This window comes from Oncorhynchus mykiss, chromosome 29 (genome assembly GCF_057628025.1).
Source record: "Oncorhynchus mykiss isolate SJ-2025 chromosome 29, ASM5762802v1, whole genome shotgun sequence".
Classification (NCBI taxonomy): domain Eukaryota; kingdom Metazoa; phylum Chordata; class Actinopteri; order Salmoniformes; family Salmonidae; genus Oncorhynchus; species Oncorhynchus mykiss.
In genome coordinates, this window is record NC_143050.1 from 2,242,501 (window position 1) to 2,268,513 (window position 26,013).

The 26,013-nt window shown below is 42.3% G+C and overlaps 1 protein-coding gene across 1 annotated transcript in view; it reads left to right on the forward strand.

Annotated features, from left to right (window-relative positions):
• Positions 1-26,013, forward strand: part of fat3b (FAT atypical cadherin 3b) — a 297,423-nt gene that overhangs the window by 149,568 nt on the left and 121,842 nt on the right. The window contains exons 36-40 of the mRNA XM_090226225.1: positions 95-205; positions 1,030-1,326; positions 13,089-13,322; positions 15,029-15,393; positions 21,948-22,101. Coding sequence (XP_090082351.1) covers positions 95-205; positions 1,030-1,326; positions 13,089-13,322; positions 15,029-15,393; positions 21,948-22,101 — 1,161 coding nt within the window. The remainder of the gene's footprint in view (positions 1-94; positions 206-1,029; positions 1,327-13,088; positions 13,323-15,028; positions 15,394-21,947; positions 22,102-26,013) is intronic.

Here is a 26,013-nt window from a genome sequence, read left to right on the forward strand (position 1 = left end):
AGAGTCTCAGCTGTGTGTGTGTGTTGACCAGGTAGAGTCAGACCCAGGCTCCGTGGTGTACAGGGTCTCAGCTGTGTGTGTTTGTGTTGACCAGGTGGAGTCAGACCCAGGCTCCGTGGTGTACAGGGTCTCAGCATCAGACAGAGACTCTGGGCTCAACGGTGATGTCATTTACAAGCTGAAAGAGGAGCACAGAAACTTCCAGGTGGAGAAATATATAATATATATATATAATATATAATAATATAATATATTGTTTTATCACTGTTAGCGATGGGCATTTTTAAAGAATGTCTGTGTTTGAGTCCTTTCAATATAGATGTTCCAGTAATATTTTTTGCTTACTTGAGTAGTAGCAGGTTCACCCTTGTTCCAGTTACTAGTTGGTCTGATACACATCTGCAAATTAATCTGGATTTTCACTGGATTTGACATACCCCTAACAATAGACGCGGGTAAATGTCTAGTACTTGTTTTTGATTATTAGTAATATACTATAAAAACATTACATTCTCGAGTCGCACACATCATTCAGACGTTTTAAAAAAAAAAATTTTTACTTATTACATTGTAGAATAATAGTGAAGACATCAAAACTATGAAATAACACATATGGAGTCATGTAGTAACCAAAAAAGTGTTAAATAAATCAAAATATATTTTTGGTTTTAGATTTTTCAAAGTAACCACCCTTTGCCTTGATGACAGCTTTCCACACTCTTGACATTCTCTCAACCAGCTTCACCTGGAATTATTTAACAGTCTTGAAGGAGTTCCCACATATGCTGAGCGCTTGTTGGCTCAAATATAACAAATGTTTGGTTACTACATGATTCTATATGTGTTATGTCATAGTTTTGATGTCTTCACTATTATTCCACAATGTCGAAAATAGTAAAGATGAAGTAAAACCCAAACTTTTGACCAGTACTGTATGTATTTTAGACAGGAAGACACTGTGAGATCAGCCACAGATTTTTCACAACTTACTGTGTAAAGAGAAAATGAGGTTTCTCTTCTCCTCTCCAGGTGGACCCTCTAAGAGGTGAACTGATCCTCAAGCGCTCCCTCGAAGCCGACCTGTCCAACGCTGAATACAAACTCACCATCGTAGCTCAAGATGGCGGCTCCCCTTCCCTGTCCAGTGAGGTGGAGCTACCGGTCACTATCATGAATAAGGCCATGCCGGTGTTTGACAAGCCTTTCTATGGCATCACAGTGAGGGAGGATGTCCCCGTGTCCACCCCGGTCCTGTATATCAATGCTACCAGCCCCCAGGGACAGAGTGTTATATACACTGTCATGGAGGGAGACCCTTCACTACAGGTTAGAGTTATACACACACACACACACACAGACACACACACACACACACACACACACACACAGAAACACACACACACACACACACACACAAACACAGTTCTATAGCACTATACCAGTTTAACAATTGAGTCACACTGAATATCCTATTTTACCTAACTCCTGAACCTAACTCCTGAACCTAACTCCTGAACCTAACTCCTGAACCTAACTCCTGAACCTAACCCCTAAACCTAACCCCTAAACCTAACCCGTAAACCTAACCCCTAAATCTAACCCCTAAACCTAACCCCTAAACCTAACCCCTAAACCTAACCCCTAAACCTAACCCCTAAACCTAAACTCTAACTTCAAAACCTAACTCCTAAACCTAACTCCTAAACCTAAACTCTAACTCCAAAACCTAACTCGTCCGTCAATCCTCAGCAGGCCAGGCTCGGTCCCTAACAAACCAAATCAAATGTATTTATAAAGCCCTTCGTACATCAGCTGATATCTCAAAGTGCTGAACCGAAACCTAGCCTAAAACCCCAAACAGCAAGCAATGCAGGTGTAGAAGCACGGTGGCTAGGAAAAACTCCCTAGAAAGGCCAAAACCTAGGAAGAAACCTAGAGAGGAACCAGGCTATGAGGGATGGTCAGTCCTCTTCTGGCTGTGCCGGGTGGAGATTATAACAGAACATGGCCAAGATGTTCAAATGTTCATAGATGACCAACAGGGTCAAATAATAATCACAGTAGTTGTAGAGGGTGCAACAAGTCAGCACCTCAGGAGTAAATGTCAGTTGGCTTTTCATAGCTGATCATTGAGAGTATCTCTACCGCTCCTGCTGTCTCTAGAGAGTTGAAAACAGCAGGTCTGGGACAGGTATCACGAGAGAATTACCCTAGCCCCCAAACTGACCCTAGCCCCCCGACACATAAACTATTACAGCATAAATACTGGAGGCTGAGACAGGAGGGGTCGGGAGACACTGTGGCCCCATCCGACGATACCCCCGGACAGGGCCAAACAGGAAGGACAGGAAGGACATAACCACACCCACTTTGCCAAAGCACAGCCCCCACACCACTAGAGGGACATCTTCAACCACCAACTTACCAACCTGAGACAAGGCTGAGTATAGCCCACAAAGATCTCCGCAACTGCACAACCCAAGGGGGGGCGCCACCCCGGACAGGAAGATCACGTCAGTGACTCAACCCTCTCAAGTGACTCAACCCTCCTAGTGACGGAATGGAAGAGCAGCAGTAGGCCAGCGACTCAGCCCCTGTAATAGGGTTAGAGGCAGAGAATCCCAGTGGAAAGAGGGGAACCGGCCAGGCAGAGACAGCAAGGGCGGTTTTTTGCTCCAGTGCTTTTCCATTCACCTTCACACTCCTGGGCCAGACTACACTCAATCATAGAACCTACTGAAAAGATGTCTTCAATAAAGACTTAAAGGTTGAGACCGAGTTTGCGTCTCTCACATGGGTAGGCAGACCATTCCATAAAATGGAGCTCTATAGGAGAAAGCCCTGCCTCCAGCTGTTTGCTTAGAAATTCTAGGGACAATTAGGAGGCCTGCATATTATGACCGTAGTGTACGTGTAGGTATGTACGGCAGGACCAAATCAGAGAGATACGTAGGAGCAAGCCCATGTAATGCTTTGTAGGTTAGCAGTAAAACCTTGAAATCAGCCCTTGCCTTAACAGGAAGCCAGTGTAGAGGCTAGCACTGGAGTAATATGATCAAGTAATCAAGCTGTTTGGTTCTAGTCAGGATTCTAGCAGCCGTATTTAGCACTAAATTAAGTTTATTTAGTGCTTTATCCGGGTAGCCGGAAAGTAGAGCATTGCGGTAGTCTAACCAAGAAGTAACAAAAGCATGGATTAGTTTTTCTGCATCATTTTTGGACAGAAGATTTCAGATTTTTGCAATGTTATGTAGATGGAAAAAAGCTGTCCTTGAAACAGTCTTGATATGTTCGTCAAAAGAGAGATCCAGAGTAACGCCGAGGTCCTTCACAGTTTTATTTGAGATGACTGTACAACCATCAAGATTAATTGTCAGATTCAACAGAAGATCTCTTTGTTTCTTGGGATCTAGAACAAGCATCTCTGTTTTGTCCGAGTTTAAAAGTAGAACGTTTGCAGCCATTCACTTCCTTTTGTCTGAAACACATGTTTCCTGTGAGGGCAATTTTGGGGCTTCACCATGTTTCATTGAAATGTACAGCTGTGTGTCATCCGCAAAGCAGGGAAAGTTAACATTATGTTTCCGAATGACATCCCCAAGAGGTAAAAATCTATAGTAAAAACAATTGTGGTCCTAAAACGGAACCTTGTGGAACACCGAAATTTACAGTTGATTTGTCAGAGGACAAACCATTCACAGAGACAAACTGATATCTTTCCGACAGATAAGATGTCATGTTGTGTCTTGTCTCTGTCCTTTCCCTTCACCCTGTCTCCCTCTGCTGGTCGTTGTTAGGTTACCTTTTCTCCCCTTCTTTCCCCCAGCTGTGCCTTGTCTCCTCCTAACCACCTCGTCACCCCTTTTCCCACCTGTTCCCTTTTTCCCTCTGATTAGGTCCCTATATCTCTCTCTGTTCCTGCTCCTGTCCTTGTCGGATTCTTGTTTGTTGTGTTTCATGCCTGAACCAGACTGTCGTCATGTTTGCTGTAACCTTGTCTTGTCCTGTCGGAATCTGCCGGTCCGTCTGAGCCTACCTATGTTTGGTAATTAAAGAAGCTCTGTTTAAGTTAATTCGCTTTTGGGTCCTCATTCACGCACCGTAACAGAAGAATCCGACCAAGAATGGACCCAGCGACTTCGGATCCTCTCCACTCAGCCGTCGGGATCCAGGGAGCGATGCTAGGCAGACACGAGCAGGAAGTGTCTGCTGCTCGACATGCCGTTGAGACCCTGGCCACCCAAGTCTCCAACCTCACAGAACAGGTTCACCATCTCCGCCTCGATCCACCGGCCACTTCCAGGGCTTTCGAATCTCCGGAGCCCAGAATCAATAACCCGCCGTGTTACTCTGGGGAGCCCACTGAATGCCGCTCGTTCCTCACCCAGTGTGATATTGTGTTTTCTCTCCAGCCCAACACTTACTCCAGGAGCACTGCTCGTGTCGCCTACGTCATATCTCTCCTTATTGGACGGGCTCGTGAGTGGGGCACGGCAATCTGGGAGGCAAGGGCTGAGTGTACTAACCAGTATCAGGACTTTAAGGAGGAGATGATACGGGTTTTTGATCGATCTGTTTTTGGGGAGGAGGCTTCCAGGGCCCTGTCTTCCCTATGTCAAGGTAATCGATCCATAACAGACTACTCTATTGAGTTTCGCACTCTTGCTGCCTCCAGTGGCTGGAACGAGCCGGCTTTGCTCGCTCGTTTTCTGGAGGGTCTCCGCGCAGAGGTAAAGGATGAGATTCTCTCCCGGGAGGTTCCTTCCAGCGTGGATTCCTTGATTGAACTCGCTATTCGCATTGAGCGACGGGTTGATCTTCGTCACCGAGCTCGTGGAAAGGAGCTCGCGTTCTCCGTTGCCCCCCTCTCCGCATCACTACCATCTTCCTCTGCCGGCTCGGGTGCTGAGCCCATGCAGCTGGGAGGTATCCGCATCTCGACTAAGGAGAGGGAACGGAGAATCACCAACCGCCTCTGTCTCTATTGCGGTTCCGCTGGTCATTTTGTCACTTCATGTCCAGTAAAAGGCCAGAGCTCATCAGTAAGCGGAGGGCTACTGGTGAGCGCTACTACTCCTGTCTCTCCTTCAAGATCCTGCACTACCTTGTCGGTCCATCTACGCTGGACCGGTTCGTCAGCTTCCTGCAGTGCCTTAATAGACTCTGGGGCGGAGGGCTGTTTTATGGACGAGACCTGGGCTCGGGAACATGACATTCCTCTCAGACAGTTAAAGGAGCCCACGGCCTTGTTCGCCCTGGATGGTAGTCCTCTCCCCAGGATTCAGCGTGAGACGCTACCTTTAACCCTCACTGTTTCTGGTAATCATAGTGAAACCATTTCTTTTTTAATTTTTCGTTCACCTTTTACACCTGTTGTTTTGGGCCATCCCTGGCTAGTTTGTCATAATCCTTCCATTAATTGGTCTAGTAATTCTATCCTCTCCTGGAACGTCTCTTGTCATGTGAAATGTTTAATGTCTGCTATCCCTCCTGTTTCCTCTGTCTCTTCTTCACAGGAGGAGCCTGGTGATTTGACAGGGGTGCCGGAGGAATATCACGATCTGCGCACGGTGTTCAGTCGGTCCAGGGCCACCTCTCTTCCTCCACACCGGTCGTATGATTGTAGTATTGATCTCCTTCCGGGAACCACCCCCCCCCGGGGTAGACTATACTCTCTGTCGGCTCCCGAACGTAAGGCTCTCGAAGATTATTTGTCTGTAGCTCTTGACGCCGGTACCATAGTCCCCTCCTCCTCTCCCGCCGGAGCGGGGTTTTTTTTTGTCAAGAAGAGGGACGGGTCTCTGCGCCCCTGCATAGATTATCGAGGGCTGAATGACATAACAGTGAAGAATCGTTATCCGCTTCCTCTTATGTCTTCAGCCTTCGAGATCCTGCAGGGAGCCAGGTTTTTCACTAAGTTGGACCTTCGTAACGCTTACCATCTCGTGCGCATCAGGGAGGGGGACGAGTGGAAGACGGCGTTTAACACTCCGTTAGGGCACTTTGAATACCGGGTTCTTCCTTTCGGCCTCGCTAACGCTCCAGCTGTCTTTCAGGCATTAGTCAATGATGTCCTGAGAGACATGCTGAACATCTTTGTTTTCGTTTACCTTGACGATATCCTGATTTTTTCACCGTCACTCCAGATTCATGTTCAGCACGTTCGACGTGTCCTCCAGCGCCTTTTAGAGAATTGTCTTTTTGTGAAGGCTGAGAAGTGCACTTTTCATGCCTCCTCCGTCACATTTCTCGGTTCTGTTATTTCCGCTGAAGGCATTAAGATGGATCCCGCTAAGGTCCAAGCTGTCATTGATTGGCCCGCCCCTAAGTCACGCATCGAGCTGCAGCGCTTTCTCGGCTTCGCGAACTTCTATCGTCGTTTCATCCGTAATTTCGGTCAGGTGGCAGCTCCTCTCACAGCCCTTACTTCTGTCAAGACGTGCTTTAAGTGGTCCGTTTCCGCCCAGGGAGCTTTTGATCTCCTCAAGAATCGTTTTACATCCGCTCCTATCCTTGTTACACCTGACGTCTCTAGACAGTTCGTTGTCGAGGTTGACGCGTCAGAGGTGGGCGTGGGAGCCATTCTTTCTCAGCGCTCCCTCTCTGACGACAAGGTCCACCCATGCGCGTATTTTTCTCATCGCCTGTCGCCGTCGGAACGTAACTATGATGTGGGTAACCGCGAACTGCTCGCCATCCGGTTAGCCCTAGGCGAATGGCGACAGTGGTTGGAGGGGGCGACCGTTCCTTTTGTCGTTTGGACTGACCATAGGAACCTTGAGTACATCCGTTCTGCCAAACGACTTAATGCGCGTCAGGCGCGTTGGGCGCTGTTTTTCGCTCGTTTCGAGTTCGTGATTTCTTATCGTCCGGGCTCTAAGAACACCAAGCCTGATGCTTTGTCTCGTCTCTTCAGTTCTTCAGTAGCCTCCACTGACCCCGAGGGGATTCTCCCTGAGGGGCGTGTTGTCGGGTTGACTGTCTGGGGAATTGAGAGGCAGGTAAAGCAAGCGCTCACTCACACTCCGTCGCCGCGCGCTTGTCCTAGGAACCTTCTTTTCGTTCCCGTTCCTACTCGTCTGGCCGTTCTTCAGTGGGCTCACTCTGCCAAGTTAGCTGGCCACCCTGGCGTTCGGGGTACGCTTGCTTCCATTCGCCAGCGTTTTTGGTGGCCCACCCGGGAGCATGACACGCGTCGTTTCGTGGCTGCTTGTTCGGTCTGCGCGCAGACTAAGTCCGGTAACTCTCCTCCTGCCGGCCGTCTCAGGCCGCTTCCTATTCCCTCTCGACCGTGGTCTCACATCGCCTTAGATTTTGTCACCGGACTGCCTTCGTCAGCGGGGAAGACTGTTATTCTTACGGTTGTCGATAGGTTCTCTAAGGCGGCTCATTTCATTCCCCTTGCTAAGCTTCCTTCTGCTAAAGAGACGGCACAAATCATCATCGAGAATGTTTTCAGAATTCATGGCCTTCCGTCAGACGTCGTTTCGGACAGAGGTCCGCAATTCACGTCTCAATTTTGGAGGGAGTTTTGCCGTTTGATTGAGGCTTCCGTCAGTCTCTCTTCCGGCTTTCACCCCCAGTCTAACGGTCAAGCAGAACGGGCCAATCAGACTATTGGTCGCATCTTACGCAGTCTTTCTTTTCGCAACCCTGCGTCTTGGTCAGAACAGCTCCCCTGGGCAGAATACGCCCACAACTCGCTTCCTTCGTCTGCGACCGGGCTATCTCCTTTTCAGAGTAGCCTCGGGTACCAGCCTCCGCTGTTCTCATCTCAGTTCGCCGAGTCCAGCGTCCCCTCCGCTCAGGCTTTTGTCCAACGTTGCGAGCGCACCTGGAAGAGGGTCAGGTCTGCACTTTGCCGTTATAGGACGCAGACTGTGAGGGCTGCTAATAAGCGTAGAACTAAGAGTCCTAGATATTGTCGCGGTCAGAGAGTTTGGCTCTCCACTCAGAACCTTCCCCTTAAGACGGCTTCTCGCAAGTTGACCCCGCGGTTCATTGGTCCGTTCCGTATTTCTCGGGTCATTAATCCTGTCGCAGTTCGACTTCTTCTTCCGCGATACCTTCGTCGCGTCCACCCGGTCTTCCATGTCTCCTGCATCAAGCCCGTCCTTCGCGCCCCCGCTCGTCTTCCCCCCCCCCCCCCATCCTTGTCGAGGGCGCACCCATCTACAGGGTCCGTAGAATTTTGGACATGCGTCCTCGGGGCCGTGGTCACCAGTACCTTGTAGATTGGGAGGGGTACGGTCCTGAGGAGAGGAGTTGGGTTCCCTCTCGGGATGTGCTGGACCGTGCGCTGATCGAGGATTTCCTCCGTTGCCGCCAGGTTTCCTCCTCGAGTGCGCCAGGAGGCGCTCGGTGAGTGGGGGGGTACTGTCATGTTGTGTCTTGTCTCTGTCCTTTCCCTTCACCCTGTCTCCCTCTGCTGGTCGTTGTTAGGTTACCTTTTCTCCCCTTCTTTCCCCCAGCTGTGCCTTGTCTCCTCCTAACCACCTCGTCACCCCTTTTCCCACCTGTTCCCTTTTTCCCTCTGATTAGGTCCCTATATCTCTCTCTGTTCCTGCTCCTGTCCTTGTCGGATTCTTGTTTGTTGTGTTTCATGCCTGAACCAGACTGTCGTCATGTTTGCTGTAACCTTGTCTTGTCCTGTCGGAATCTGCCGGTCCGTCTGAGCCTACCTATGTTTGGTAATTAAAGAAGCTCTGTTTAAGTTAATTCGCTTTTGGGTCCTCATTCACGCACCGTAACATAAGATCTAAACCAGACCAGAACTTGTCCGTGCAGACCAATTTGGGTTTCCAATCTCTCCAAAAGTGATCGATGGTATCAAAAGCAGCACTAAGGTCTAGGAGCGCGAGGACAGATGCAGAGCCTCGGTCCGATGCCATTAAAAGGTAATTTACCACACTCACAAGTGCAGTCTCAGTGCTATGATGGGGTCTAAAACCAGACTGAACCATTTCTTATACATTGTTTGTCTTCTGGAAGGCAGTGAGTTGCTGCGCAACAGCTTATTACATTTTTTTTTTGAGGAATGGGAGATTCCATTTAGTCCAATATTTTTTTCTATTTTCTGGGTCAAGGTTTGGCTTTTTCAAGAGAGGCTTTATTACTGCCACTTTTAGTGAGTTTGGTACACATCCTGTGGATAGAGAGCCGTTTATTATGTTCAACATAGGAGGGCTGAGCACGGGAAGCAGCTCTTTCAGTAGTTTAGTTGGAATAGGGTCCAGTATGCAGCTTGACGGTTTAGAGGCCATGATTATTTTCATCATTGTGTCAAGAGATATAGTACTAAAACACTTGAGTGTCTCCCTTGATCCTAGGTCCTGGCAGAGTTGTGCAGACTCAGGACAACTGAGCTTTGAAGGAATACGCAGATTTAAAGAGGAGTCCGTAATTTGCTTTCTAATGATCATGATCTTTTCCTCAAAGAAGTTGATGAATTTATTACTGCTGAAGTGAAATCCATCGTCTTTTGGGGAATGCTGCTTATTAGTTAGCTTTGCGACCGTATCAAAAATACATTTGGGATTGTTCTTATTTTCCTCAATTAAGTTAGAAAAATAGGATGATCGAGCAGCAGTGAGGGCTCTTCGATACTGCACGGTACTGTCTTTCCAAGCTAGTCGGAAGACTTCCAGTTTGGTGTGGCGCCATTTCCGTTCCAATTTTCTGGAAGCTTGCTTCAGAGCTCGGGTATTTTCTGTATACCAGGGAGCTAGTTTCTTATGACAAATGTTTTTAGGGATGCGACTGCATCTAGGGTATTGTGCAAGGTAAAATGTAGTTCCTCAGTTAGGTGGTTAACTGATTATTGTCCTCTGACGTCCTTGGTTAGGCAGAGGAGTCTGGAAGGGCATCAAGGAATCTTTGGGTTGTCTGAGAATTTATAGCTGTAAGGGCGTTCGTCTGTAGGAGGAAGAGAAGCGGACCAAAGCGCAGCGTGGTGGTTATTCATGTTTTAATAAATCACTACACATGAACAAACTAACAAAAACAAGAAATGTGAAAACGCAAAACAGTCCTATCCTGTGACAACAAACACAGTGACATGAACAATCACCCACAAACACACAGTGAAACCCAGGCTACCTAAGTATGATTCTCAATCAGAGACAACTAATGACACCTGCCTCTGATTGAGAACCATACTAGGCCGAAAACATAGAAATGCCCCAAAACATAGAAAAACAAACATAGACTACCTAACTCACGCCCTGACCATACTAAATAAATACAAAACAACAGAAATAGAGGTCAGAACGTGACAATAGCACAACTTTTGATGATTTTTTTTTTTTGCGATTTGCAAATGTAAACAAATGGTGGTCCGATAGTCCAGGATTATGAGGAAAAACATTAAGATCCACAACATTTATTCCACGGGACAAAACTAGGTCCAGAATATGACTGTGGCAGTGAGTAGGTCCGGAGACATGTTGGACAAAACCCACTGAGTCGATGATGACTCCGAAAGCCTTTTGGAGTGGGTCTGTGGACTTTTCCATGTGAATATTAAAGTCACCAAAAATTAGAATATTATCTGCTATGACAACAAGGTCCCATAGGAATTCAGGGAACTCAGTGAGGAACGCTGTATATGGCCCAGGAGGCCTGTAAACAGTAGCTATAAAAAGTGATTGAGTAGGCTGCATAGATTTCATGACTAGAAGCTCAAAAGATGAAAATGCTGTCATTTTTTCCCCTACATTCCAATCGTAAATGTTAGCAACACCTCCGCCTTTGCGGGATGCGCGGGGGATATGGTCACTAGTGTAACCAGGAGGTGAGGCCTCATTTAACACAGTAAATTCATCAGGCTTAAGCCATGTTTCAGTCAGGCCAATCACATCAAGATTATGATCAGTGATTAGGTCATTGACTATAACTGCCTTTGAAGTGAGGGATCTAACATTAAGTAGTCCTATTTTGAGATGTGAGGTATCAGTAACTTTTTCAATCATTTATTCCAGTGAGATTGCTAATTGCTATTTTGAGATGTGAGATATCACAATCTCTTTCAATAATGACTGGAATGGAGGAGGTCTTTATCCTAGTGAGATTGCTAAGGCAAACACCGCCATGTTTAGTTTTGCCCAACCTAGATCGAGGCACAGACACGATCTCAATGGGGATAGCTGAGCTGACTACACTGACTGTGCTAGTGGCAGATTCCATTATTCTGGCAGGCTGGCTAACAGCCTGCTGCCTGGCCTGCACCCTAATCTCATTGTGGAGCTAGAGGAGTTAGAGCCCTGTCTATGTTCGTAGATAAGTTGAGAGCACCCCTCCAGCTAGGATGGAGTCCGTCAGTCCTCAGCAGGCCAGGCTCGGTCCTGTTTATGGGTGAGTTCCAGAAAGAGGGCCAATTATCTACAAATTCTATCTTTTGGGAAGGTCAGAAAACAGTTTTCAACCAGCGATTGAGTTGTGAGACTCTGCTTTAGAGCTCATCACTCCCCCTAACTGGGAGGGGGCCAGAGACAATTACTCGATGCCGACACATCTTTCTAGCTGATTTACACGCAGAAGCTATGTTGCGCTTGGTGACCTCTGACTGTTTCATCCTAACATCGTTGGTGCCGACGTGGATAACAATATCTCTATACTCTCTACACTCGCCAGTTTTAGCTTTACCCAGCATCATCTTCAGATTAGCCTTAACGTCGGTAGCCCTGCCCCCCTGGTAAACAGTGTATGATCGCTGGATGATTCGTTTTAAGTCTAATACTGCGGGTAATGGAGTCGCCAATGACTAGAGTTTTTAATTTGTCAGAGCTAATGGTGGGAGGCTTCGGCGTCTCAGACCCCGTAATGGGAGGAGGAGAGACCAGAGAAGGCTCGGCCTCTGGCTCCGACTCGTTGCTTACAATACAATACCATCCAATACAATACAATACCATACAATACCATACAATACAATACCATACAATACAATACCATACAATACAATACAATACCATACCATACCATACCATACCAATACCATACCAATACCATACAATACCATACCATACCATACCATACCATACCATACCATACCATACCATACCATACCATACCATACAATACAATACCATACCATACCATACCATACCAATACAATACCATACCATACCATACCATACCATACCATACCATACCATACCATACCAATACCATACCATGCCATACCATACCATACCAATACAATACCAATACAATACCATACCAATACCATACCATACCATACCATACCATACCATACCAATACCATACCATACCATACCATACCATACCATACCATACCAATGCCATACCATACCATACCATACCATACCATACCATACCAATACCGTACCAATACCATACAATACCAATGCTTACTTGAATATTGACAACAGAACCCAAACCATTTATACGTGAGTATACCCAAAGCCATGAAATGACACACTTGATAAGACAGACAGGTGAAGGGGCTAAGACGGACAGGTGAAGGGGCTAAGACGGACAGGATAAGGGGCTAAGACGGACAGGTGAAGGGGCTAAGACGGACAGGTGAAGGGGCTAAGACGGACAGGTGAAGGGGCCAAGACGGACAGGTGAAGGGGCTAAGACGGACAGGTGAAGGGGCTAAGACGGACAGGTGAAGGGGCCAAGACGGACAGGTGAAGGGGCTAAGACGGACAGGTGAGGGGGCTAAGACGGACAGGTGAAGGGGCTAAGACGGACAGGTGAAGGGGCTAAGACGGACAGGTGAAGGGGCCAAGACGGACAGGTGAAGGGGCCAAGACGGACAGGTGAAGGGGCCAAGACGGACAGGTGAAGGGGCCAAGACGGACAGGTGAAGGGGCCAAGACGGACAGGTGAAGGGGCCAAGACGGACAGGTGAAGGGGCCAAGACGGACAGGTGAAGGGGCCAAGACTGACAGGTGAAGGGGCTAAGACAGACCGATGAAGTGGTACAACCTTCTGTAAGTCGCTTTGGGTTAAAAGTGTCTGCAAAATAACATGAGTCATTGCTCCTTCTTGGTCAGGTGGGTTCTGTAAAACAGAATGTATTCTTACCTGTGAAATAAACATGATTATTAATCTGATTCCAGTTTGACATGGGCTTTGATACCGGTGCGATCCGTGTCAGCTACCCGTTAGACTACGAGACCACACCATACTACCGATTAACGGTGAAGGCTACGGACACCCAGACTGGTGCAAGGTCGGAGGTCGATGTGGACATCGCCGTGTTGGACGTTAATGACAACCCGCCGCTTTTCCAGAACGTCTCATATTCCACCACACTGCCCGAGAACTCCATGATCGGCACTCCAGTATTACAGGTAGGTGTGTGTGTGTGTGTGTGTGTGTGTGTGTGTGTGTGTGTGTGTGTGTGTGTGTGTGTGTGTGTGTGTGTGTGTGTGTGTGTGTGTGTGTGTGTGTGTGTCTGTGTTTGTGTGTGTGTGTGGAGAACAGAGACCTGGAGGGGGTTGCAGTGAGATTAGTAGGAGAACAGAGACCTGGAGGGGGGGGGGGGGGGGTTACAGTGAGATTAGTAGGAGAACAGAGACCTGGAGGGGGGGGGGGGGGGGGGGGGTTACAGTGAGATTAGTAGGAGAACAGAGACCTGGAGGAGGTTACAGTGAGATTAGTAGGAGAATAGAGACCTGGAGGGGGGTTACAGTGAGATTAGTAGGAGAACAGAGACCTGGAGGGGGGTTACAGTGAGATTAGTAGGAGAACAGAGACCTGGAGGGGGGTTACAGTGAGATTAGTAGGAGTACAGAGACCTGGAGGGGGGTTACAGTGAGATTAGTAGGAGTATTAATAACAGCCTCTAGCATTTATTTATTTATTGAACCTTTATTGAAACTTTATTGAACCTTTATTGAACCTTTATTGAACATTTATTGAAACTTTATTGAACCTTTATTGAACCTTTATTGAAACTTTATTGAACCTTTATTGAACCTTTATTGAAACTTTATTGAACCTTTATTGAACTAGGCACGTAAATTAAGAACAAATTATTGTTTACAATGATGGCCTAACAAAAGTAAAATGGCCTCCTGCATGGAAGGGGGCCTGGGATCAAAAATAAATATTTAATTTAGAAATTTAGGACAAAACACACATCACGACAAGAGAGACAACACTACATAAAGAGATACATACTAAGACAACAACACAGCACAGTAGTAACACAACATGACAACAACATGGTAGCAACACACCATGGTAGCAGCACAAAACATGGTAGAAACATTATTGGGCACAGACAACAGCACAAAGGGCAAGACGGTAGAGACAACAATACCTCAAACAAAACAGCCACAATTGTCAGTAAGAATGTCCATGATTGAGTCGTTGACTGAATAGTAAAGATGAGGTAACCTTTACTCTTCTGCCTTGTGAGTGGGAGGGGACTGGGAAAGGGTGAGATCAAGCGTATTGCCTGCCTTGTGAGTGGGAGGGGACTGGGAAAGGGTGAGATCAAGCGTATTGCCTGCCTTGTGAGTGGGAGGGGACTGGGAAAGGGTGAGATCAAGCGTATTGCCTGCCTTGTGAGTGGGAGGGGACTGGGAAAGGGTGAGATCAAGCGTATTGCCTGCCTTGTGAGTGGGAGGGGACTGGGAAAGGGTGAGATCAAGCGTATTGCCTGCCTTGTGAGTGGGAGGGGACTGGGAAAGGGTGTGGTCAAGCGTATTGCCTGCCTTGTGAGAGGGAGGGGACTGGGAAAGGATGAGGTGAAAAGAGGCAAGGATGGGAAAGAGAGAGTTGGAAAGAAATGAATCGAAGGCAGACTTCAGGAGGTTGAAGACTGCTGAGCCATCGTCAAGGAAATAAGCTTACCGAGGTGTCAAGTTCATTGAGGAACTCTCTAAGGGCTGGTGGGTGATAGATGACAACAACTGAAACAGGAAACCACTGAATGTAATGATATAAATACATCTGACCCAGGTCGGCTTGATGCGTCAGTGAATCAATAACAATAACGTTGAGCGTTTGAGGACCACTTTGACTAAATGACATATATCTCTTCCCCCAGGTGTTGGCGTTGGACAGTGACTCAGAGCGTAACTCGTTGGTCCGTTACCAGATCCTGTCAGACGTCTACAACAGTACCGACTTCTTCCACATCGATAGCAGCAGCGGACTGATCCTCACCGCACGCACGCTCGACTACGAAACCATGCAACAATACACCTTCATCGTCAGGGCAACCGACAGCGGCGACCCTGCCCTGAGCAGCGAGGTCAATGTCATGGTTTTGGTTACAGACACCAACGACAACCCTCCTTCCTTCAGCCAATCGCTGTACGAAGTGTACTTAAGCGAGCTGGCCCCCAGGGGACAGTTTGTGACCTGCGTCCAGGCCTCTGACGCTGACAGCTGTGATGCAAATAGACTCAGGTATAAGGCCACAAATAATATTACAATACAGTTGACCACTCAGCAAACAGGGGACTATGACACAATCTCCTGACGTTCTGAGGACGTCCTAACGACAAATGTTTGTTTGCAGGGTAGTTTGATAGGTATTTTGTCTTTCCGAATCTGTGGTGCAGGGACTCCCAGGAGTATTAATACTACCAGTTTGGGGTGCAGGGACCCCGGGAGTATTAATACTACCGCTCTGGGGCGCAGGGACCCTGAGAGTATTAATACTACCAATCAGGGGCACAGGGCCCCCAGGAGTAGTAATACTACCAATCTGGGGCGCAGGGACCCCAGGAGTAGTAATACTACCAATCTGGGGCACAGGGCCCCCAGGAGTAGTAATACTACCAATCTGGGGTGCAGGGACCCCGGGAGTAGTAATACTACCAATCTGGGGCGCAGGGACCCCGGGAGTATTAATACTACTGGGAGGTCTGTGTCCTCCTGGTCTGTGTTCTCCTGGTCTGTCTTCTCCTGGTCTGTGTTCTGGTCTATCTTCTCCTGGTCTGTGTCCTCCTGGTCTGTCTCCTCCTGGTCTGGGTCCTCCTGGTCTGTCTCTTTCTGGTCTGTGTCCTCCTGGTCTGTGTCCTCCTGGTCTGTCTCCTCCTGGTCTGTCACCTCCTGGTCTGTGTCCTCCTGGTCTGTGTCCTCCTGGTCTGTGTTCTCCTGGTCTGTGTCCTCCTGGTCTGTGTTCTCCTGGTCTGTCTCCTCCTGGTCTGTGTCCTCCTGGTCTATCTCCCCCTGGTCTGTGTCCTCCTGGTCTGTGTCCTGGTCTGTGTTCTTCTGGTCTGTCTTCTCCTGGTTTGTGTTCTGGTCTTTCTCCTCCTGGTCTGTGTTCTCCTGGTCTGTGTCCTCCTGGTCTGTGTAGTTTGTGAGGACCTTGCAGATGATGTGGGTGCTGAAAGCGTAAATTGGGCTTAAGACAGTTGTATAATTTTCCTAGTAATATGTTGCTATGTAATGTTGTCATGATGTCTCTAGGTAATTGAATGAATACATCTCTTGATGCTCCTGGACACATTATCAGTGATGTAACCTGGGGTCATAGGGAGTTTTGGGTCTTACAACATCAGACGCCTTCGCCCAGGTGACCCACCCGAGGTTGATCAGACACCGACTTGTGTCCAGGTGGCATTATGCTGCTTCCCATGGATCTCCTCTCTTGATCCAGAGGTATCTTGAGGCTTTTTCAGCTGCCTCAATGGTGCTGCTGATGGCTCTCCTCCTCTTCGCTCCATTGATGCCGAGTGTGTTGTCGGCTCTGTAGAAGGATTGCCCAGCAAAACCTCTGCAGCCTACCTCGATAGGCATGCACCTTCCAACCCTGCTTCCGGCAGTCAATGAGCAGTCCCTCGTATTTGCCATCATTGTCTCATATGCCTCCTCCAGACAAACTTTTCAAGGCACTGTCAGCTCCAGAATAATGATGGTCTTTGTGGACTCTGAGACCAAGGTGATGACAATATCAATCAAATGTATTTATAAAAACCCTTTTTTTACATCAGCCGATGTCACAAAGTGCTGACAATATTCTGCGGGAAGTCAAGCTGTTTCTCCAGGTCTGCTGTTACCTGCCAGTCCAGAGCAGTAGCTAGGATCCCTGCTGGTGGTTTGGATTCTAAGCCTGGCTTCTCTCCAGCTCGAACGACAGTGATTCCAATGCAGATTGCTTCAGATTGCTTCTGATTCCTGTGCAGATTGCTTCAGATTGCTTCTGATTCTAGTGCAGACTGCTTATTTCTTGTTGCCGATTGCTGTGCAATGTATCTTCTCCAGTGGTCTTGAGAACCTTGTCATGGCGCCAGCGATAACAGCCCCCTCCCAGAGCTTTAGCACAACAACCTAAAATGTGCTCCAGTGTCCCTGTCTTGGGGCGTAGTGGGCATGCAGGAGTTTCCACTTTGCCCACAGCAGAACAGGTTTGGTGAGCTGGGTAGGACATCATACACCCCCTGGATCAGGAACTTAATGCGGTGTGGTTCTGCCTGCCAGAGGTCAGTCCACAACACTTTCCTGTCCACCGCCTGCTCTCACCTCATCTAGTCTCACTTGCTGTCTCATTCCCACTGCTCTATTGGACCTCTCCTCTTCCACAGCTGTTATCACCTCCTCCTGAACCAACCTGCTTCTCTCCTTCCCCTTGGGAGTGTCGTAAAGAAGGTTCCCAGAGAAGGTTCCCAGACCGGCTCTTCCCTTAGTCAATGCTCCCACCAGAACACTGTGGCACGTCTTCCTCTGCTCTTTACTTCCTCCCTGTATTGACCACTATCCTCCCTTAGCCCACCTTTGGGTCCACTCCACTCCCTGTAATGTATCACTTCCCTGGCCCGAGTCACCTTGATCTTTCAGGGACTTCAGCAGCTGTTTGTCGCTGTTCCCATAGAGGGCGATGCTGCTCAGTCTCCTAGGCAATCCAAGCCACCTTCAGGAGATAGCTGTTGACCTTCCTCTCCAATTCCTTGACAGTGGAGACCGGGACATCGTAGATTAGTAGACTATCCTCGGGAGGATGCCATGCTGATACAGACACGCCTTGAACTTGCCGAACTTGCCAGACAGTCCTGACTGATCAACTGCTCTCAGCCAGCTCTCCAGTTCAAGTACTTTTGGGATGGCCTCCCTTTTGCACCGATGTGTTCGATGTAGCCATTCTTAGAGAGTAAATCTACAAGTCACCTCGCTACAATGCTGAAGAAAATCGTTCCTTCAACACTTAGCAATGTGATCCTGAACTGGCCGATTCTCTTGGACTCTTCTTCCTTTGAGATCCAAAATCTTTTGGCGAATCTCCACTGTTGTGGAATCGAATCTCAACCTTTCCTCTCCTCCAGATGACCTTCAGGATCTTCCAGAGCCACTTGAGTAACAGAGGGCAGTACATGTAGACCTTGTACTGGACTTCGATTGGTCCAGGAGCTGAGCTAGACCTTCTTCACAACGTCCTGTACTTATTTTCAGGAGTGGCTCCCTGTTGTCAAACTCTGTGACTGGTGCTGTTGGGTGCTATCAAGATGTTACACTGACCCAACTCCTGCTCCTTGTCGTGGTCGCCGTACGTGTTCTGGATGTGCTGGTCGATCTCCTCTTTGGAACAAGCCAAGTTCCCACTGTGCTTCTACTTTAGCAGCTGCCTTTGTGAAGCCAAAGGGATATTGGCTATGAAGCCAGTTCGCTTCTTCACTCTTTCTTTCCACCGTCTTTCAGCCCTTACGCAGAGCTTCTTTCTCGGGACGCTCCATAGCTCTCTTAAGATTGGTCGTTACTCCTGACTGGCCTCCTTGTCCTGAATTCTTGAGGAACCTTCAGTTTGATCTTGTGGATTTTGACATGTCTCTAGTTCACCGTGATGTACGGTGTTCTGGCAGGCCTCTGCTCTACTGCCCCAAACCTTTCCACTACTATGCTGACTAAGAATGCAGTATCACTTTACTTGACCCCTAGCGTCATAACACTAGTCATAATAATAACTCACCTGTTGTTATTTTATGGCTGGTTATGACACCTACATAAGAGTGTCATAACCTACAACAGTAGTTATTTTATGGCTGGTTATGACACCTACATAAGAGTGTCATAACCTACAACAGTAGTTATTGTATGGCTGGTTATGATACCTACATAAGAGTGTCATAACCTACAACAGTAGTTATTGTATGGCTGGTTATGATACCTACATAAGAGTGTCATAACCTACAACAGTAGTTATTGTATGGCTGGTTATGATACCTACATAAGAGTGTCATAACCTACAACAGTAGTTATTGTATGGCTGGTTATGACACCTACATAAGAGTGTCATAACCTACAACAGTAGTTATTGTATGGCTGGTTATGACACCTACATAAGAGTGTCATAACCTACAACAGTAGTTATTGTATGGCTGGTTATGATACCTACATAAGAGTGTCATAACCTACAACAGTAGTTATTGTATGGCTGGTTATGATACCTACATAAGAGTGTCATAACTCAAATGTAGTCCGTTGTTGTAATGAATTTTTTTGTCATGTTTTTTTTCTCCAGCATATTTAAAATAACATGTAGAAAATACACTTCATGATACTGCCAAGAAGCATTATTACCATCATAATCATATAAACCAGATAGGCCTATCACGTACATGTCCTTATGTCAGTCATCAGTCACATAGATGGTGTCCTTGTCCTGCTCCTGAAATCTGCTCCTACATTCATCCCAGTCATCAGTCACATAGAGGGTGTCTTGTCCTGCACCTGAAATATGCTCCTACATTCATCCCAGTCATCAGTCACATAGATGGTGTCTTGTCCTGCTCCTGAAATCTGCTGCTACATTCATCCCAGTCATCAGTCACATAGAGGGTGTCTTGTCCTGCACCTGAAATCTGCTCCTACATTCATCCCAGTCATCAGCAACAGAGCACTGGGGCAGGTGCATGTCTGACATCAATGTACGCAATTACAATGAGAATTTAATATGATCGATTTGAGAAATGTTAACATAACATAAACAAGTAGGCTATGGAGTAATGGAATGTTTTACCTTGTGTTGTAGGTTATGACACTCTTATGTAGGTATCATAACCAGCCATACAATAACTACTGTTGTAGGTTATGACACTCTTATGTAGGTGTCATAACCAGCCATACAATAACTACTGTTGTAGGTTATGACACTCTTATGTAGGTATCATAACCAGCCATACAATAACTACTGTTGTAGGTTATGACACTCTTATGTAGGTGTCATAACCAGCCATACAATAACTACTGTTGTAGGTTATGACACTCTTATGTAGGTGTCATAACCAGCCATACAATAACTACTGTTGTAGGTTATGACACTCTTATGTAGGTATCATAACCAGCCATACAATAACTACTGTTGTAGGTTATGACACTCTTATGTAGGTGTCATAACCAGCCATACAATAACTACTGTTGTAGGTTATGACACTCTTATGTAGGTATCATAACCAGCCATACAATAACTACTGTTGTAGGTTATGACACTCTTATGTAGGTGTCATAACCAGCCATACAATAACTACTGTTGTAGGTTATGACACTCTTATGTAAGTGTCATAACCAGCCATACAATAACTACTGTTGTAGGTTATGACACTCTTATGTAGATGTCATAACCAGCCATAAAATAACTACTGTTGTAGGTTATGACACTCTTATGTAGGTGTCATAACCAGCCATACAATAACTATTGTTGTAGGTTATGACACTCTTATGTAGGTGTCATAACCAGCCATAAAATAACTACTGTTGTAGGTTATGTGGGTTGTGACACTCTTATGTAAGTATCATAACCAGCCATACAATAACTACTGTTGTAGGTTATGACACTCTTATGTAAGTGTCATAACCAGCCATACAATAACTACTGTTGTAGGTTATGACACTCTTATGTAGGTGTCATAACCAGCCATAAAATAACTACTGTTGTAGGTTATGTGGGTTGTGACACTCTTATGTAAGTATCATAACCAGCCATACAATAACTACTGTTGTAGGTTATGACACTCTTATGTAGGTGTCATAACCAGCCATAAAATAACTACTGTTGTAGGTTATGTGGGTTGTGACACTCTTATGTAAGTATCATAACCAGCCATACAATAACTACTGTTGTAGGTTATGACACTCTTATGTAAGTGTCATAACCAGCCATACAATAACTACTGTTGTAGGTTATGACACTCTTATGTAGGTGTCATAACCAGCCATAAAATAACTACTGTTGTAGGTTATGTGGGTTGTGACACTCTTATGTAAGTATCATAACCAGCCATACAATAACTACTGTTGTAGGTTATGACACTCTTATGTAGGTGTCATAACCAGCCATAAAATAACTACTGTTGTAGGTTATGTGGGTTGTGACACTCTTATGTAAGTATCATAACCAGCCATACAATAACTACTGTTGTAGGTTATGACACTCTTATGTAAGTATCATAACCAGCCATACAATAACTACTGTTGTAGGTTATGACACTCTTATGTAGGTGTCATAACCAGCCATAAAATAACTACTGTTGTAGGTTATGTGGGTTGTGACACTCTTATGTAAGTATCATAACCAGCCATACAATAACTACTGTTGTAGGTTATGACACTCTTATGTAGGTGTCATAACCAGCCATAAAATAACTACTGTTGTAGGTTATGTGGGTTGTGACACTCTTATGTAAGTATCATAACCAGCCATACAATAACTACTGTTGTAGGTTATGACACTCTTATGTAGGTGTCATAACCAGCCATAAAATAACTACTGTTGTAGGTTATGTGGGTTGTGACACTCTTATGTAGGTATCATAACCAGCCATACAATAACTACCGTTGGAGGTTCTGTGGGTTTTGACACTACTATGTAGGTGTTATAACCAGCCATAAAATAACGCAATATGCAGTATGTCACAACAGGCCTAAGTATATGTCATGACACAATGTGACGTCAACCTGGTACAGGTGCTAATCTCTATATTATATAATAAGTCATTTGCTTTTGCGTTATGACGTTATCCATCCAGGTACAATATCCTATCCGGTGATGAGCGGATGGTGTTTACGATGGACACAGAGACGGGGTTGATATCCCTGTCCCATCAGAGAAGACAGGGGATGAGGGCTTCCTTTAGGCTCAACGTGTCTGTGTCCGACGGGGTCTTCACCAACACCGCTGAGGTTTAAAGCCATAGAGTTATTTTATTTCTTTGTTATTTGTTGTTTCTCACAGTCTTTGATGTTATTATCCTTTTTTGTGTATTTTAAATAACAAGAGTAATACTAAGAGAAATACTACCAATAGAGTAATAATAACAATGGAGTAATACCAAGAGAAATACTACTAATAGAGTAATACTAACAATATAGTAGTACTAGTCAGTCATAATAATAGAGTAGTAATAATCAGAGACATAATAATAGAGTAGTAATAATCAGAGTCATAATAATAGAGTAGTAATAATCAGTCATAATAATAGAGTAGTAATAATCAGAGACATAATAATAGAGTAGTAATAATCAGTCATAATAATAGAGTAGTAATAATCAGTCATAATAATAGAGTAGTAATAATCAGCCGTAATAATAGAGTAGTAATAATCAGTCCTAATAGAGTAGTAGTAATCAGAGACATAATAATAGAGTAGTAATAATCAGTCATAATAATAGAGTAGTAATAATCAGCCATAATAATAGAGTAGTAATAATCAGTCATAATAATATAGTAGTAATAATCAGTCATAATAATAGAGTAGTAATAATCAGCCATAATAATATAGTAGTAATAATCAGTCATAATAATAGAGTAGTAATAATCAGCCATAATAATAGAGTAGTAATAATCAGTAATAATAGAGTAGTAATAATCAGAGACATAATAATAGAGTAGTAATAATCAGTCATAATAATAGAGTAGTAATAATCAGTCCTAATAGAGTAGTAGTAATCAGAGACATAATAATAGAGTAGTAATAATCAGTCATAATAATAGAGTAGTAATAATCAGCCATAATAATAGAGTAGTAATAATCAGTCATAATAATATAGTAGTAATAATCAGTCATAATAATAGAGTAGTAATAATCAGCCATAATAATAGAGTAGTAATAATCAGTAATAATAGAGTAGTAATAATCAGTCATAATAATAGAGTAGTAATAATCAGCCATAATAATAGAGTAGTAATAATCAGAGTCATAATAATAGAGTAGTAATAATCAGTCATAATAATAGAGTAGTAATAATCAGTCATAATAATACAGTAGTAATAATCAGTCATAATAATAGAGTAGTAATAATCAGCCATAATAATAGAGTAGTAATAATCAGTTATAATAATAGAGTAGTAATAATCAGTCATAATAATAGAGTAGTAATAATCAGTCATAATAATAGAGTAGTAATAATCAGCCATAATAATAGAGTAGTAATAATCAGTCATAATAATAGAGTAGTAATAATCAGAGACATAATAATAGAGTAGTAATAATCAGTCATAATAATAGAGTAGTAATAATCAGTCATAATAATAGAGTAGTAATAATCAGTCCTAATAGAGTAGTAGTAATCAGAGTCATAATAATAGAGTAGTAATAATCAGTCATAATAATAGAGTAGTAATAATCAGAGTCATAATAATAGAGTAGTAATAATCAGTCATAATAATAGAGTAGTAGTAATCAGAGTCATAATAATAGAGTAGTAATAATCAGTCATAATAATAGAGTAGTAATAATCAGCCGTAATAATAGAGTAGTAATAATCAGTAATAATAGAGTAGTAATAATCAGTCATAATAATAGAGTAGTAATAATCAGTCATAATAATAGAGTAGTAATAATCAGAGTCATAATAATAGAGTAGTAATAATCAGTCATAATAATAGAGTAGTAATAATCAGCCGTAATAATAGAGTAGTAATAATCAGCCATAATAATAGAGTAGTAATAATCAGAGTCATAATAATAGAGTAGTAATAATCAGTCATAATAATAGAGTAGTAATAATCAGCCGTAATAATAGAGTAGTAATAATCAGTCATAATAATAGAGTAGTAATAATCAGAGTCATAATAATAGAGTAGTAATAATCAGTCATAATAATAGAGTAGTAATAATCAGTCATAATAATAGAGTAGTAATAATCAGTCATAATAATAGAGTAGTAATAATCAGCCATAATAATAGAGTAGTAATAATCAGAGTCATAATAATAGAGTAGTAATAATCAGCCGTAATAATAGAGTAGTAATAATCAGTAATAATAGAGTAGTAATAATCAGTCATAATAATAGAGTAGTAATAATCAGTCATAATAATAGAGTAGTAATAATCAGCCATAATAATAGAGTAGTAATAATCAGAGTCATAATAATAGAGTAGTAATAATCAGTCATAATAATAGAGTAGTAATAATCAGTCATAATAATAGAGTAGTAATAATCATTCATAATAATAGAGTAGTAATAATATCAATGATAGCATAATACTATAGTCATAATAATAGTAATAATAATACACTAATAATAATATAATTAATAATATTGATAATATACTAATAATAATAGTAATAATAATAGTAATAATAATATACTAATAATATAGTCATAATAATATACTAATAATAGTAATAATAATAGTAATAATAATAGTAATAATAATATAGTAATAATAATAGTAATAATAATAGTAATAATAATAGTAATAATAATAGTCATAATAATATACTAATAATAGTAATAATAATAGTAATAATAATAGTAATAATAATATAGTAATAATAATAGTCATAATAATAGTAATAATAATAGTAATAATAATAGTCATAATAATATACTAATAATAGTAATAATAATAGTAATAATAATAGTAATAATAATAGTAATAATAATATAGTAATAATAATATACTAATAATATAGTCATAATAATAGTAATAATAATAGTAATAATAATATAGTCATAATAATATACTAATAATATAGTCATAATAATATACTAATAATATAGTCATAATAATAGTAATAATAATATAGTCATAATAATATACTAATAATATAGTCATAATAATAGTAATAATAATATAGTCATAATAATATACTAATAATATAGTCATAATAATATACTAATAATATAGTCATAATAATATACTAATAATATAGTCATAATAATAGTAATAATAATATAGTCATAATAATATACTAATAATATAGTCATAATAATATACTAATAATATAGTCATAATAATATACTAATAATATAGTCATAATAATAGTAATAATAATATAGTCATAATAATATACTAATAATATAGTCATAATAATAGTAATAATAATATAGTCATAATAATATACTAATAATATAGTCATAATAATAGTAATAATAATATAGTCATAATAATATACTAATAATATAGTCATAATAATAGTAATAATAATATAGTCATAATAATATACTAATAATATAGTCATAATAATATACTAATAATATAGTCATAATAATAGTAATAATAATAGTAATAATAATATACTAATAATATAGTCATAATAATAGTAATAATAATAGTAATAATAATACACTAATAATAATAGTCATAATAATATACTAATAATATAGTCATAATAATAGTAATAATAATAGTAATAATAATATACTAATAATATAGTCATAATAATAGTAATAATAATAGTAATAATAATATACTAATAATATAGTCATAATAATAGTAATAATAATAGTAATAATAATATAGTAATAATAATAGTAATAATAATAGTAATAATAATATAGTCATAATAATAGTAATAATGATATAGTCATAATAATATACTAATAATATAGTCATAATAATAGTAATAATAATATACTAATAATATAGTAATAATAATAGTAATAATAATATAGTCATAATAATAGTAATAATAATATAGTCATAATAATAGTAATAATAATATAGTCATAATAATATACTAATAATAGTAATAATAATATAGTCATAATAATAGTAATAATAATATAGTCATAATAATATACTAATAATATAGTCATAATAATATACTAATAATAGTAATAATAATATAGTCATAATAATATAC